The sequence below is a fragment of the Micropterus dolomieu genome, linkage group LG18 (genome assembly GCF_021292245.1).
Source record: "Micropterus dolomieu isolate WLL.071019.BEF.003 ecotype Adirondacks linkage group LG18, ASM2129224v1, whole genome shotgun sequence".
Taxonomy (NCBI): domain Eukaryota; kingdom Metazoa; phylum Chordata; class Actinopteri; order Centrarchiformes; family Centrarchidae; genus Micropterus; species Micropterus dolomieu.
The window spans coordinates 31,298,339-31,312,933 of NC_060167.1; the positions used below are offsets into that span (position 1 = coordinate 31,298,339).

At 43.5% G+C, this 14,595-nt stretch overlaps 3 protein-coding genes across 9 annotated transcripts; 2 read left to right on the forward strand and 1 right to left on the reverse strand.

Annotated features, from left to right (window-relative positions):
* Positions 1-1,823: 1,823 nt before the first annotated feature.
* On the reverse strand, positions 1,824-5,426 carry snai1a (snail family zinc finger 1a). Its single transcript, XM_046029382.1, has 3 exons — positions 5,123-5,426; positions 4,062-4,586; positions 1,824-3,358 (listed from the first exon to the last, which is right to left on the reverse strand). Exons 1-3 carry the CDS (start codon positions 5,196-5,198, stop codon positions 3,174-3,176), a joined length of 786 nt encoding a protein of 261 aa, XP_045885338.1. The 5' UTR covers positions 5,199-5,426; the 3' UTR covers positions 1,824-3,173.
* A 2,077-nt stretch (positions 5,427-7,503) lies between these two features.
* Positions 7,504-10,060, forward strand: tp53inp2 (tumor protein p53 inducible nuclear protein 2). 2 transcript variants are annotated; one of them, XM_046028727.1, is made up of 4 exons: positions 7,504-7,690; positions 8,454-8,667; positions 9,145-9,247; positions 9,412-10,060. In XM_046028727.1, the coding sequence occupies exons 2-4, from the start codon at positions 8,559-8,561 to the stop codon at positions 9,662-9,664; spliced, it is 465 nt and encodes a 154-aa protein (XP_045884683.1). In that variant the 5' UTR covers positions 7,504-7,690; positions 8,454-8,558; the 3' UTR covers positions 9,665-10,060. The 2 variants fall into 2 exon arrangements, with proteins under 2 accessions (XP_045884683.1, XP_045884682.1); XM_046028726.1 differs by having other exon boundaries at positions 7,507-7,690; positions 8,451-8,667.
* Positions 10,061-10,203: 143 nt separating this feature from the next.
* On the forward strand, positions 10,204-14,286 carry LOC123956502 (glutathione hydrolase 7-like). 6 transcript variants are annotated; one of them, XM_046028722.1, is made up of 15 exons: positions 10,204-10,409; positions 10,670-10,869; positions 10,944-11,095; positions 11,191-11,308; positions 11,381-11,448; positions 11,538-11,611; positions 11,725-11,933; positions 12,021-12,108; positions 12,235-12,323; positions 12,417-12,505; positions 12,955-13,107; positions 13,224-13,341; positions 13,423-13,560; positions 13,672-13,771; positions 13,880-14,286. In XM_046028722.1, the coding sequence occupies exons 1-15, from the start codon at positions 10,280-10,282 to the stop codon at positions 14,011-14,013; spliced, it is 1,860 nt and encodes a 619-aa protein (XP_045884678.1). In that variant the 5' UTR covers positions 10,204-10,279; the 3' UTR covers positions 14,014-14,286. The 6 variants fall into 6 exon arrangements, with proteins under 6 accessions (XP_045884678.1, XP_045884680.1, XP_045884676.1 ...); XM_046028724.1 differs by having other exon boundaries at positions 12,265-12,323; XM_046028720.1 differs by having other exon boundaries at positions 10,205-10,409; positions 12,193-12,323.
* The last annotated feature ends 309 nt before the right edge of the window (positions 14,287-14,595 follow it).

Below are 14,595 nucleotides of genomic sequence, written 5' to 3' on the forward strand. Positions count from 1 at the left end.
AAACAGCACTTGAGCTCTGCAGCTCCTCGACCCAGGCTGCTTTTTTTGGGGGTAAAGTAGGCCAATGTAAACTCCCACTTCCTGTTGGCCTTGTCTCAGAGGGGGAGAGATGATTCTTCTGTGAAGAGGGAAAGGGCTGCTGCTCTGTAGGGACCGTTTCCACTCACTGCATACACACACACATAAATAGAAATACAGCCATAGAGGCAGGCAAGAGAGTGAGTGGGAGAGAGCAAGCGAGTGAGAGAGCGAGGAATACACAAACACAGTGGGGTTCAGGAATGTTAAACACATGCTTTATGGCATAAATAGCAGCCACTTTTGGTAAATTACAGTGAGTGCTCTGGCACTGTAAAGCACACAGCAGGAAAACGCTCTCAGATTTCAGATCCAGGCCCTCCACTCTCCCCAAGGAACAAGAAGGGGAGCATGTTGTGTTTTCATTTCTCTATAAAAAGGCAGAAATAAGTACAGTAACTTGTGATGCAGCAAAGATCTGAAATGTATGAGTTTATGCTGGCCACATGAGGCTGTGCCACCGCAGCAATGGTGACCTCATAAGACTAGAAAAATCGAAGAAGGCAAGATATGCTAAAGTGGATCTATAGAATACTTTTTTAAAAATAAAACTAATTGTAAAGCCCCTCGCCTACTCTGTAGACACAGCATCTCATCATTGTGGCCCATAAAAATGAGGTGATGATGAGAGAGACTATGTAGATGAAAACCATCGGAAAAAGTCAAACAACAAGCAAACAAGAATAAAGAGAAGTTTAAATGAGGGACTTGTTTCAATTGTCTTTGCTAGCATAACACACCCACACCACCTCAGGACATACCAGCTGACATCATCAAAATAGTCCTGAGCTAAACTCCCAACAGCTGAGATTTTAAAAGCCCTTCTATCCAAGAGCATCCTGGGTAAAAGATGTGAGAACATGAGGGCCAAAGCAACCACAATCAAGGACTCTCACATTAGTTCCATATTTGACCTGGTTGGTGTTTGTGCACAGATGTTGGAGAATCTGTAAACAGCAAGTTTGAAGTACTGAGTGTGTGAGGTGAGTCACTGCTACATGCTGCAGTGGCCATCCTGGCTGGTAGCTGTGAGCACATTTCCCTGACTCAGAGGGAAATAAGGAACTGTGCCGTGGAACAGCTTACCTCACTCTGTGCTGGCCCGGCTGGGCCTCAGCCCACGCACACCAACTAACTGACTGACTAGTGGCCTGACTTACTGACGGAGAGCGGAGGAGCCATGGGAACCTAAAGCTCGAGTCTGGGCAGACTCTGACTCACTGTCTAGGCGGAGGAAGAGGAGAATGTTATACTCTCCCTGAGGAGGAAGAAATATACACACACACACCCTACAATATAGCTTACTAGAATTCCACCATAAGATCGTTTCAAGAGCTGTAGTGAGCACATATGAAGTCATGTTAAATCTTGGGCTTGATTGAAACCAAAAGTTCACTTTCACTCAAGTTATCTTTCAACTGTACCGGCAAACAGAGACTCACATTCAAATGTCCAGCAGTGTTTGCACAGTGACAGTGAGAAGTAGATGGCAGGTGGAAACTGGAAGCAGGTGCAATCAGTTGTTCCCGTCCATCACAGTGTGTTCACCTGCACATCTGCAAATCAGCTTCACCGCAATGGTCTGTTCACTCTCCACGCCCATTATCAAGATGCTGAACAAAAATCATCCCAGTTAATGATCAAACAGACCTTTTATAGCCAATGAAATCGACTGCACCCATTTCCACATTGTATCGAAGAAGTCAGTCTGGATCAGTTTGTGCTAGTGCAAATGACGGAGCAAGTTTTAATAAACATAAATTACTTTATTGAATGAAAATGTATCAGTTACAACATACAAGAAATACAAGTGAACACACAAGCATGGTATAAAATTGAAATAACACATCGTCATCATTGCACTATAAACACTGCCATAAAATGTTTAGGAAAGTTACAAATTCATCTTTGTACTGTCCATTTACAGGGTTCTGATCACACGATAGGCAACCATGTCTCCATGGCGTAAACCTTAAAAATCTTTGGTCCCATCCTTCTTGTTTTTCAAATTGTTTGGCAATAGTTTCTACTAATACTGCAATCACTGCTTATTTTAAATCCACAAATACTAACTGAGGTAAAAGAGGCACATTTTTGGTTTCAAAAGTAATAAAATTTCAAGGCACGAATTCATTTAAGTTACAAAATATGGCTTTGGCTGTCATTATTAACACTGTGGTAACCTTGAGTGCATGGCTTGCGTTGTCATCAACCTTGCAGTGGTGCTGCAAAGTGAGGCTTCTTTGGAACATAACAGACAGAAAGGCTTTTCTTATCTCTATAAATCATCAGATTAAAGAGAAGGTTTGGATGTAGTCAAAATAGAGGCTTAAAATGATCCCCACTGGTGAAAAGACTAACTGATGCCATTCTTTTGTGATGACATGCTTCCTCTTTTTTCTTAAGCAAACCAAGGGCAGTGGAAGTCACCTGCTATCAACTAGTGAAGGTCATGGCTGTAGCACCTGTTAGCACCTCGTCTATCTACGCCACAGTACCAGGGACAGCTGTGTATGCATTTGCTTTTGTGTGTGTGTGTGTGTGTGTGTGTGTGTGTGTGTGTGTGTGTGTGTGTGTGTGTGTGTGTGTGTGTGTGTGGTGTGTGTGTTTTGAGCCACGCTGAGAGATTTATTCCACCCACGCACCCCTACCTCTCAGCAGCTGTGTCTAGGCCATGATCCTGAGCTGGCCGGCACCAGGACAGAGACAGGAAAGAACACCTCTTAACCCAATGAGTTCACTACATATTTGGTCTTTGGAATGGACACAAAAGCAACAAAGGGGCTGATATCAAGTGATTGACGGCATTGTACTGTTCAGATTTGATCCAGCCTCAAGACCTCAAACTAGACTGGAAGAAAAAAATCTGCTCCTCAGATGTTTTTTTCACAGAGCAGAGAAGCTAAAATGCTTGTAAAGTCAGATCCAATAATGAGGCTTGATTCCCTCCAGGTTTCTTAAAGCAGGCCATTTCGAGCTCTTTGTGGCCTTACAGGTTATCAACAGGCCGGCTTGGCTTGTGTAGACCTCCATCTCCGTGGCCACTAGCCCTCCACTGCCCTGAGCGGGTCCCCTCTGTCTCTCTTTGTGCTGTTTCACGCCGTGGTGGAGCAGCACCCCGAGGAGCTGTGTTTCTGCAGTAACGACATGCGACTGAAGGTGCGAGAGCAGATGCCACACTGGTACTTCTTCACCTCGGCGTGGGTCTGCAGATGAGCCCGCAGGTTGGAGCGGTCAGCGAAGGCCCGGTTACAGTGGGGGCAGGAGAATGGCCGCTCACCTGGACAGAGATAAGGAGGAAACACAAGTCATATAACTTAACTGGCAGTCACTTTAGATGTGGCTATAACAGCAGTCCTCATTCAGTGACAACAGTCAGGCGTCTCTGAGTTCACAAGAGCCTGCCATTAACACCTCACACAAACACACAACACACACACACACACATTCTAAAGATAATGAAGAGGCACATGGTAGGCTGGTGGGGTCAGAGCCTGACTGAATTAGCATGATTCAATCAGAGCCAAATGAGATTAGCTTGCTAACAAGTTGCTGCAGGTACTAAGTGCTCAGTGATAGAAAAGAGCCTTCAGGCATTCTTTAAACCTTTTGTCTCTCCTGTGTCCCCAATCTGCTGTCTTCCCCAGCAGCCGTGATAAGATAATTACCTGACGAGTCATTGTTGCTGGGACATTAAACACAATGACTGATCAATGAGCGCAGGGTCTACAGAGGGCTTCCCTATGTGATAATGTCTGCTGATCAAGTGCTGAGCTCATCAAACTGATTGTCATGTATGCCCTGCTCCCTCGCGTCACAGCCCGAAGGAGTGACCTGCTGACTCACAATAACAACATCTAAAATGGAGATTTGCAGTTTTACAGCACGTATGCTGATTTCTTCACTCATGACTCAACACTTAAGTGGAAATGTAGCACATAAGATGTGTAATAATGTAGACTGTCTGTAGAAATGGTTCCTACCTGTGTGTGTGCGAATGTGGCCGCGCAGCAGCCACGGCCTGGAGAAAGCCTTTCCACAGGTGGTACACACACAGGGCAGGGTGTGTGAGCGGATGTGCATCTTCAGAGCCCCAAGGCTGGTGTACTCTTTGGGGCAGTGTTTGCATAGGAAGGCTGGCCTGGCTGCTGTGACGGGGGCCTCTCTCTCCTCCTCCTCCTCCTCCTCAGGGGGACTGATGTGAGGCATAACGCCGGTGCATTTCATCCGCTGGCGAGGGGCATATGTGTGTACAGGTTCGGGGCTGGGGGGGTCTGAGGTGCGTCCTTCATCCTCCTCTCCACAACTGCTGGCGCTGCTGCTGAGGCTGGATGGGGAGCTGAGGTCCAGGGGGCCCGGTGTGGCAGAGGGCTCTGTTTGGGAGGTGGGCAGGTAGAGGGCGGGCAAGACGCTCAGGTCCCACACCAGACCTGTTGTGAAGCAGGTGGCAGTGGAGGTGTTGTCTCCTGATGAGAGCTCAGCAAGAGGATACCTCTCCAGTAAAGTGTCTGAGACAGAAGGGAGAGGACGGTTCAAACATACACTCAGTATCAGACAGAACATAAAAAGTTCAATGATATTTGATTTAATTAAAGAGCAATACAAATTCACCCTTTAAAATGTGTGGTTTTTTGCTTTCACTAACTACACCTTTACCATCTGTATTTATATTTAGGTGATAAATTCTTGTTTTCTCAGCAATTACTGAGCATAAAGCTGAAGTCATGGGAATGCTCTATTGGCCGTTTCCTCCCACGTATTCACAAGGGGTTGTAACATGAATGGAGCTCTGTCTGGTTGCAGAAAGGGAGAACGTGTAGCCTAACTAACGGGCCCCGACTTGAACGGGGAGTAGTCAGGTTTGTGGTTGAACCGGGGCAAAAAAAGAAGAAGCACAAAAACAGTGTATTTCCGAAATGTAGCTATATTTAACTAAAATGTCGCAACTGCACGTAAGAAAACAGGTGGTTTTCTGTCTCGTTTGCGCACTCATCTAAGGATGATTTCATAAATCATACAAGAAACCAAAATCTTCTCAACTCACCATTCTGACATTCCAGTTCACTGTAGTTTGGCTTTTGTTTAGCGAAGTACTTTTTGACTAAGAAGGATCGAGGCATTGTCCTTGTGAGTGCAAACTGTGCGTAAAAGTGTCCTCGCGACGCACAGTTTCAGCAAGAATAAAGAAAGGAAATCAAATCGTGGTCCTCGGATCCGCAGGAAACACAGAAATATCCTCCTAAATCCACAAGTTAAGAGTGGACTTGAGCAGACAAGTGTGTGTACGGCTTTCATGCAGAATGGCTAAATGCTGGCCTCTGTTCTGAAATACTCTGACACAGGCAATAGGGGTGTGCTCGCCCCTAGGGCCCTCCCCACCTCCCAAATCACTGCTCAAATGCTCAGGATGAAGCCTTCATGCTCACACACTTTACAACAACAAAAACACGAGCCTCGCAGCGCTCACACACGGGAATCCATTGGTGTTAACCTGCAGACAAGATGAGGTGAAGGAACAATGGCAAATTATTGTGAATTCTGTATGTAGCCTAAGTGAGTGTCCAAAATTATAATCAAAGAGGCAGATACCTGGAAATGTGAAGAAAAATAATTTGCCAGTTCTACGGCGTAGTTGAATCCAGGTTTTAAACACGAAAGCTTCTAGTGTGAATACTGACGGCATGCTGCTTCTAATGTGTGCTGCGAAACAACCATCAAACTGCCCACTGCAGCCTACAGGACAGGTAGAAGGTCTACCACAGAGCAAAGATAAATAAACCTAATCTGCATGTCTTTGGATCACTTTGGGCAGTGGCCACTGGCTTGTTCTCATTCTGCCAGTCACCGGTGTTTTCCTCATTTCGGTATTTGGAAGGGAATATGGCCTTAAAAACAAAACCATTATGAATGAATGAGCATAATATTTATCCTAAACACTAATTTTCATTACATCAGAGTTAAGGGGGCTTGTCCGAGACCTTTTTTTTTTTTATAATTAAAAGCACTGCTCTCAGACTGGCCGGTGTGCCAGACGTGTCACACTTTATTTAATAAGGCTACACCATGATACGCAGGCTGTCTCAGGCTTAGCTCTTCATGACAACTTCCGTAGAGTAGCTGCACCATCTCCTGGTATAAAGTGAGTAATGCAATATCAGCAGTTCATACCAATGGACCCTGGGGAGCGCTATTACAGAGGTTTACGATCACCTGTGAAATGACTGATCATAAAAAAAGGAGGAGCAAATTACACCGGGCTCTCCTGCGTAACCGAGCGCACACAGCCCGGATGACAGCTCATTTCGGTTAATGAAGCAAAATGCAGATCACAGACTGGTTAAGTTATGAATTGAAAATGTAGCGGAATTAAGAGTAGATTACTAGCCCAAAGAAAATATTGGATTAAAGAGTAAAAATATAAATAATAAAGCAATGTGAAAAGGCAATGGCTTATTTTTATTTCCGTTAAGTTACTTGTAACAAGTTACTCCCCACCCTGCTGCAGGCGCCCTCACTGCTGTCTTCAGGTAGGTTGTAATAACAGCAGCACAGAAGAAAAGTCTGTAATATTGAGGCACTTAGCTGCCTTCAGCAAACTCGTATTTTTTCTCCCTTAACTTTTCAGCATCTCCTTTGCGTTGTGTCGGATGTTTTCTATAGGCCTAATTTACACGGTTTTTGTCCGCGTTACAACCGTTTAATTATGTCTGATGTGGAGTGATTGATTGACAGCCACTCATAGTAAACCTTCTCGCCTTGCCAACTCCGAAATCACCAGAGAAAAGTGTGTGTGTGTGTGTGTGTGGCTGAAATACAAGCTGCACAATGGCTCAGTAATAATCACAATGGCATCAAAGCTAGAAAGTGAAGGTCCAGTTTCTTGCCCTGGTTATTTTTGTTGAGTTTGTTGGTCTGAATCAAGTTTTCACAAAGAAACAAAGGTTAATCTCTCTACATTGAGCACAAATGTAATTTTAGTGAGTCTGCCTAAGCAGCACAGCAAGTACACTGACCTACTGCTCTGTTTTGTCTTTTGTTGTGATTTGCTGTCAGGGACAGGGTCATTATGAAGACAGTTTTAATTGAAATTAAGCGTCACCGGGGCGAGTTCAAGCTCAAAACGTTTTGCATCGGGTTTCCAACGTTTTCGGACAGAAAGACATGTGTCCTTGCAACGGGCTTCGAGGTATGTTTTCTTCTGTTTAGTGGGCGTGTCACAGGTGCAACCCAATCCGCTGCAACAAGTTTGTAAACTCAACGGCGTTAAAGGCAAGAAAATGCAGTGCGCATGCGTACACCACCCAGGCATCGCCGTTTCTGTTGGAAAAAAACGTTTTGCCACGTTTAGTCGGCGCTGAACTCGCCCCAGAATTAAACCAAACCACGGGCTCAGTCTGCGGCCTCTGATTGGTGGTAGACTCCCGGAGGGGCGGGGACATGGGCGGGTTCTTGTGTTGTCTCTGATCGGTTGAAGATTTGAAATACAAAAAACAACTCTTGCTGTTCAGGGGTGGATCAGTTATACGCTTTCATAGGCTTATCAACATTTGCAGCTGTGCAAATTAACACTCCACCATGGTCTGCTGCTGAAACTGAGAAACACTAAGAGCAGGTACGTCACAGCAGATCTACGGCTAATTTACAGAGATATGCCACTGCGTACGTTAGAAAATAATCAGGCCACCATTATTATATTATAGTTGTGGTCATTAGCGACAAATTTTGTTCGATTATTTTCCCAAAATTGGATTTGATGTGTATTACTGGCTGTCGTAACGTTAGCGAGACATTACTGCAAACCAGCGAGGAATGACCCAAAGCCTTGAAACCATGTATAAAATACATACAAACTGGATACAGTCTGTGAAAAGTTGATCTATGTTGCTGTAGTGGTATTTTTAAACATATATTCTTTCTCTCATTGCTACTTCTGTGACGTGTACCTCACACAGTGACTGAAAACAAAACGGCATCATAACACCGGTAGTGTGCACTGCAGGAAACAGTTCACTGTCAATAATTGATTAAATACAGTGGCTTATCATAGAGCCATCTCTGTTCACTGAAAGGTGCAGACCAGGCTTTGCGCTGACAAGATGTTTGATAAAAGGAGCCCCTCCCCCATGTGTCTAGAGACAGACAGATGGACCCTAACAATGAAATTCTAGGGGAGTGGGCAACGTTATTCAAATCACTGTATTAAAAGAAATCTCATTGGACATTCTTGTCAGCTGACCCATATTTCTTGAATTTTGAAAAATAATAATGCAGGAAGGGTCTACTGGCATCACCCAGTTAACAGTTAAAGAGGGTTTTTTAATTAGCATTACTGAAGGTGGCAGTGATGCTGTATGCATTTTTCTTGTCTTTAGCAGGTAAAGACTCTCACAACACCCTAGCGTTCTGCTCAACAAAGAAGCGAAGGAAGTCAGGAGCAACAAAGACAAACACCTCAAGAGAAGACAAAGAGAAGTTTTGTAATGTTCAAGACGATCAGCCGTCTGATTTTTGGGGGCGAAGATGAGACCCCTGAAGATGTCAAGTCTGTAGAAGCTGTGGAAGAAGGGTGGCTTGTTGTCGGTCATCAAGGTCAGTCATGGAGCATGTCCTTTAGATATCTCCAATCAACATATATACAGTGTTATAAAATCTGGCATATTTTCTTGATCATTCTGGTGTTTTTATCATTTCAACTTTAATCTGCCACTGCTGGCCATGTTGATGAGTAGAGATTCTTTTTGACTAAGTAGGTCACTGGCAGTTTGCTTTGTTTTAAAATTATTCATAAATCATAATCTGGCATTGTATGGAAAATCATGCCATGTAATCAAGTGTACACCGAACTGCACGGGCAAATCAAATGTGAAGTCATGATAGACTCATGATGGAGGACCTGCCTTTAAGCCAGTTAAGCCAAAAAATTAAACAAACACAAATAATGATCATCTTTAAAAAGGTAATGCTTAATATACATCATGTTTAGCTGTTGTGCAGCCTAATATCAAAAGAATGTTTTATTTGAATAATTGCCCAATTATATGACAAAACTCCATTTTGTGTCCACAGAGGCGGGTTCAGCAGAGAACCAGGGTGCAGAGCTGATTGACACCCAACCATCAAACTCTTCTCTTCATGGGGACACAGTTGCAAACATGGAAACTGACATAAGGTGAGGGATGTTGTAGAATTTCAACATCATTACCATATTAAATTTGAATGTGGGAAATGAATGCACAACTTTATTCCAATCCCATGTAACTTCACATAAACCTATATTGATGAATACTGACTTAAGGTTGTTAGATTCACTTACTTTCTTGTGTTTCTCTCCAGTGTGTTAGAGCCAGAGCCCGCAGTTCAGAGCAGCAGCACCAGCACCACCAGTCGAGCCATCACAGGCTCCTTTTCTCAGCCGAAAGCTTCAGCGGAAGTGACACAGTTAACCTGCATCCAGAAGGCTAAGGCCTGGACGGACCGACACCACACGTCTCGCAATGCGATTGAACGCCAGAACCGCGTTCGCCAAGGAGTCCAACATCATTCCTTCCACCTCCAACAGCCAGGACATCGCAACCTCAGCCACTGAGGCTCTGGCTGTTCAACTGCGAATGTTAACCAGGAAATAATCTTACATGCATCACACTTATTAAACACATACTCTAATACGCACATATACACACATTTTTGTCTCGTGGAGATTTAAGCTATACATCTAATTTTGGTGTAACCAATTATAACACTTGACAGCTGTTACCTGGCAATAGGCAGCTACACTGTAACTCGTACTGTATATGAGTTTGGTATGAAGATGTTCACCTCATGTTCACCATGTTTTCTTGTTTGTGTGTGCATGTGGTGCAGCCTGTGCAAAATGTATCCTCTAACACTTTGGACAAAGTGATGTAATTTGTGTATCGACATGCATTTACCTCTATGTACTCGGTTTAAAACCTTTTTTAATGGCAATAAAAAAATATTGCAACTTGTGCTTTATTTATTAGTCAAATTAAAATGTCCAAATGACATTGAACTCCTCACATTTTGACGGATACAAATGTTGAGATGTCATTGGTTGGGAGGTAATTGCGCCTGCTGTTTTTGATTGCTTAAGCTGAGGGAAGGGTGCACTTTATGGACTTTCCCAATAAGGAGGCCTACTGTGGTCTTGAAACAACTTAGTCATTGAGTGAATACAGTGAGGATGGATGTTTCTCCTGAAACTAAACTTATCCAGCAGTTAACATTCAGTTACAAAAGCTTTGCTCGTTCATCTGAATTGACTGATGGCTCGTCACCAAGTGACTCCAGCTGTGACTTGAATAAATACCCCGGTGAGAGGAAACAGACTTAGCATTAATGGCTTAGAATCCTAGCGCTCAGCAAACAAGATGCTGCTGTATTTCTGTCCTGATTTAATCCTGCCATGATGCTAATTTGCAACACTTTGGTTGTAAATCACCTGGTTAGATGTAAAGTTAGAAAACAGGCAGAATCTTGATTGCCTGGGCTGAAAACTCTTCAGTGGCTTGCAAAACTAAAACATTTACACTGTGGTAAAAGTTTAAATTCTGTTTCCTTGCTGCTGCCACAGATCTCCCAAAGGAGGTCCCTCTGAAACAGCTGCCCTCTGGTAGCTCAAATGTGTTGGACGAAAACCTGTCCAACCTCAAAGTGACATACAAGGACTGTTCCAGTCAGGACACTCCTATACCTGTATGTGCTGTACCTATCACTTTCGCCGTTGGAGTGACCATTGCTCTGATCCTGCATATTTACCTGGGGGAAAGTTTGGTATGTCATGCTATGTTACATATGCAAGGATTACCACAAGTGCATTATTTATGCTCATTACAGTTACTTCTCAGGTGTTTGTAAAAGGTGTGTTGGTGTCGGATCACGAGCGCTGCACTGCACTCGGCCAGAGAGTCCTTCAGGATCATGGATCCAGTGTGGATGCAGCCATCACGGCCGCCCTGTGTTTGGGTGTTGTGCATCCACATGTGTCCGGTATTGGTGGGTATGTGACTGATTTCATGTTGACATGCTTGCTGTAAAATATTCATAGATGTGTCTGATCATAAATTCCTCCTTTGCTTGTTCCTCTTCCTGTAGAGGTGGGGTGATGCTGGTCCATGACATCCATAGGAATGAAACCAGGGTGATACATTTTCTGGGAAGTGCACCTAAAACACTCAAAGAGGAGATGCTGCAAAATGTTTCAGAAGTAAAGGTAATCTAAATGTGGGAAGGTGGCTATCATGAATCATTTTTACCAACATTTAGCATGTATAATCTTGATCAGGCAGGTCTCCATGTGGGAGTGCCAGGTATGTTCAGAGGGTTACACCATGCTCACAGCCTGTATGGGAGGTAAGAGTTTTTTTGAAGTGCAATTCATCTGGTGTTTAGTCTTTATTTTCTACCTTTTAACACCTCTTACCACAAATTCTGTCCATCAGTCTACCATGGGAGGATGTGGTTGCTCGAGCCACCGCTGTTGCCAAAGAAGGTTTCAATGTGTCTTTCACTCTTGGTGAGTCAAACCATCCCTCTTTAGCTTTTCTCATTCAGCCACTCACAATATAACATGATGATGTCACCAGAGGGTGAAATACCACGATGTGACTCATTATTCTAATGCCACAGCTGAGGCTATATCAAAGGTGAAGGGTGAGCAGCTATCGCAACGTTTTCGGGACACGTTCTTCCCAGATGGCCAGGCTCTGCTTCCTGGCTCATTTCTTAGGATGCCCAGTCTGGCTCTCGTCCTAGAGGCTGGTCTGTTGAACTTCTACGATGGGAACGTCTCACAAGAGATGGAGGATGAGGTTAATGGCATCCACACATTAAATGGAGTAGGCTTTTTTAATTATCGGGTGAAAGTTGCTTTTTGTCTGGGTTTAGCAACGATGTAACAGCCTTTCCTCTGCTTTCATACAAAGGTGCGGGCTAATGGTGGGGTCCTAAGCGCAGAAGACATCAGTAACTACAGCGTACAAGTGGAGCAGCCGGTGGAAGGCTTGTTCAATGGTAAAAACTAAACTTAACAATAGACCAAATCAATGCGTATGTATTCTTGATACCTTCATCTATGTAGTGTTACTCTTGTCTTAGAATTTATTATTCAAGTTCCTCCTCCCCCATCGGCTGGTGCAGCATTGATATCAGCGCTCAACCTTTTGGCAGGCTTCCATCTCAGCGAGAACAATAACACAGATAATCAAACATACCACTGGATTGCTGAGGTACTGGATTGCAAAGCCTAAATATGGTCTTATTGTAATATGGTCTGGTTGAAATGGTAGTTGCATAAAATGGATTCATTTCTCCTTATTAAGGCGCTGAAAGCAGCACTGGCTATGGCGAGTGGTTTGGGTGACCCTAAATATAACTCTTCAGTGAGTGAGCTGCTCTCTGACATGCTGAGGTAAACTACACTGAAGAATCCCGCTTGTGATTAGGGCTGACACTAAAGATTATTTTCATTATTGATTAATCAGACTACCTCCAAATGTCATGTTTTATCTGACCAACAGTCTAAAACCAAATGATATTCAGTTTACTTTTTATATATGACAGGGATGAGCATCAAATCCTCACATTGGAGCCTTGGAGAATACTTTGGGATTTGTTTCTTAAAAAACAACCCGAAATGATGAATTGTTTGATCAAAATTAGTTTTCTGACCATCAACTACTCAATTAAGCAACTTGGCGTTTCATCTCTACTTCATGACAGATAACTGAGATCATAAATCATATTTTCATGTTCATAGTAGACTGCCATCTCTACTGCACAACACCAAACTAACTAATCAGTACATCAGGCATTTCAGTTAACGTCCTGTTTATTTTCTCACTGCTCTCGCTAAAATAGCAAGAGCCACGCTGAAGTGCTTCGCCAGAGGATCAATTACTCCCATACGTCTCTACCCGAGTCCTACTCGGTTGTCCACTCCCTACAGACAGACGTGATGGCTGGCCAAGTAGTAGTCATGGGACCAGATGACCTTGTGGTATCAGTTGCAAGGTGATGATGTAACTGCCTGCAGTCTGAAATAATCACACCAGGAAGATATGTATGGTATGTGCTGCAGGGCATGCTGACATTATTTTATCTCATCTCTTGTCTTTATGATCTCACAGTTCCTTGAGCAGGCCATTTGGTAGCAGAATCATAACTCGGTCCGGTGTTATTCTCAACAGCCTCATCCTTGACTTCTCCTGGCCAAACAAAACCAGAGGGCAACTCGAAACCAACCAGGTGCAGTACCATTAGAAACCTCACACAAGGTACAAAGTATTTCTTTTAAACATTGCTCACTGCTTGCCCTTTGTGCCATAGAGAAACCGAGTCCAGCCAGGAAAGAGGCCTTTATCATCTCTAATGCCCACAATAGTGGTGCCAGCGTGGCACAAATGTGGGATCCACATGGCACTAGGCAGCTCAGATGGACAACAGAGTTTGGGTGTGATCACCCAGGTTTGATCACTTCACATTATGAAGATTTAGATTCTGATTCAGTGGAAGATGTTTTTTTTTTTTTAATGCAAAATCATTTACAATTTAGATGTTTTGTGTGTTTTACCGTAGGTGTTGATCACTGCGCTGTCCTTACATAAAGAGAAAAATGGCAGCCTCCCCCTGAGAAGACTCTATCCCCAACTGCAGCCCAACAGGCTTCTTGTTGACCGTACGTATAAAACAGTATTCAGTGGCTGACCTTTGCATTTATTGCTATTAAATTAGTCATTTTCTTTCATATTGGCCATTTCCTGCTTTCTGAATTCTCCCTCGTCAGCTGAGTTTCCAGAAGAGAGTCTGCAGTTTTTGCAAGAAAAGGGCCACGTAGTTCAAAGAGTGAAGACAAACTCTGTTGTCCACGGGATCCTGAGGAACAAAGATGGCATCACGGCCTTAACAGTACCAGAATAATCTGATAAGTTTATGATAGTTTTATTGTTCTCGTGAATTTTTTCCATAAATATCTTTCAAGGGCATATTATAAAGTCGTATCTGGATGAGCTGTTGTTGCTCTGTATGAAGTTATGTTTAGGATTGTTGTTCTCCAGCAGCTCATGTTATTGTGGTCACCAGCCAACAGAGGGCAGTCCTGCAACAAGTACCTTCTAGTAAAGATGGCAAACGTGTTTATTCATATGAAGTGTCTTTAAAACTGATTAAATGAACAATAGAGCTCCGATCTGATATTTTGTCATGTGGTTGTTTTTTGTTTTGTTTTTTTAATAAAGGAGAGAGAACAAACGTTTCATGCTAGTTGAGAATGCATGGCCACTGTGCATATGCATGCTGAAGAAAATAAGGGCTGTTATGTAAAGCCGATGTGCAGTCAGGATACTCAAGCCAGACATTCAGGCCAACTGCGTCACAGGGTATGACTTGTCACATGTGTTAAGACTGCATGCAGACAAACATGTCACTCAAATCGTTGCACTCTAGGCCTTGGCTACTTTCTGCTAAATATGCGTTAATACAGTTTCTTTGCAGCCACTGGTG

What these genes read in the sequence shown, in the direction of transcription:
- LOC123956502 (XM_046028720.1), top strand. Translation starts at nt 10,280, where the DNA reads ATGGATGTTTCTCCTGAAACTAAACTTATCCAGCAGTTAACATTCAGT. An exon ending in CTTGTGGTATCAGTTGCAAG is followed by an intron (nt 13,108 to 13,223) that starts GTGATGATGTAA and finishes ATGATCTCACAG; the next exon opens with TTCCTTGAGCAGGCCATTTG. An exon ending in CAACAGGCTTCTTGTTGACC is followed by an intron (nt 13,772 to 13,879) that starts GTACGTATAAAA and finishes CTCCCTCGTCAG; the next exon opens with CTGAGTTTCCAGAAGAGAGT.
- snai1a (XM_046029382.1), bottom strand. Translation starts at nt 5,198, where the DNA reads ATGCCTCGATCCTTCTTAGTCAAAAAGTACTTCGCTAAACAAAAGCCA. An exon ending in TGAACTGGAATGTCAGAATG is followed by an intron (nt 4,587 to 5,122) that starts GTGAGTTGAGAA and finishes CTTCTGTCTCAG; the next exon opens with ACACTTTACTGGAGAGGTAT. An exon ending in CCACATTCGCACACACACAG is followed by an intron (nt 3,359 to 4,061) that starts GTAGGAACCATT and finishes ATCTCTGTCCAG; the next exon opens with GTGAGCGGCCATTCTCCTGC.
- tp53inp2 (XM_046028727.1), top strand. Translation starts at nt 8,559, where the DNA reads ATGTTCAAGACGATCAGCCGTCTGATTTTTGGGGGCGAAGATGAGACC. An exon ending in GCTTGTTGTCGGTCATCAAG is followed by an intron (nt 8,668 to 9,144) that starts GTCAGTCATGGA and finishes TTGTGTCCACAG; the next exon opens with AGGCGGGTTCAGCAGAGAAC. An exon ending in AACATGGAAACTGACATAAG is followed by an intron (nt 9,248 to 9,411) that starts GTGAGGGATGTT and finishes GTTTCTCTCCAG; the next exon opens with TGTGTTAGAGCCAGAGCCCG.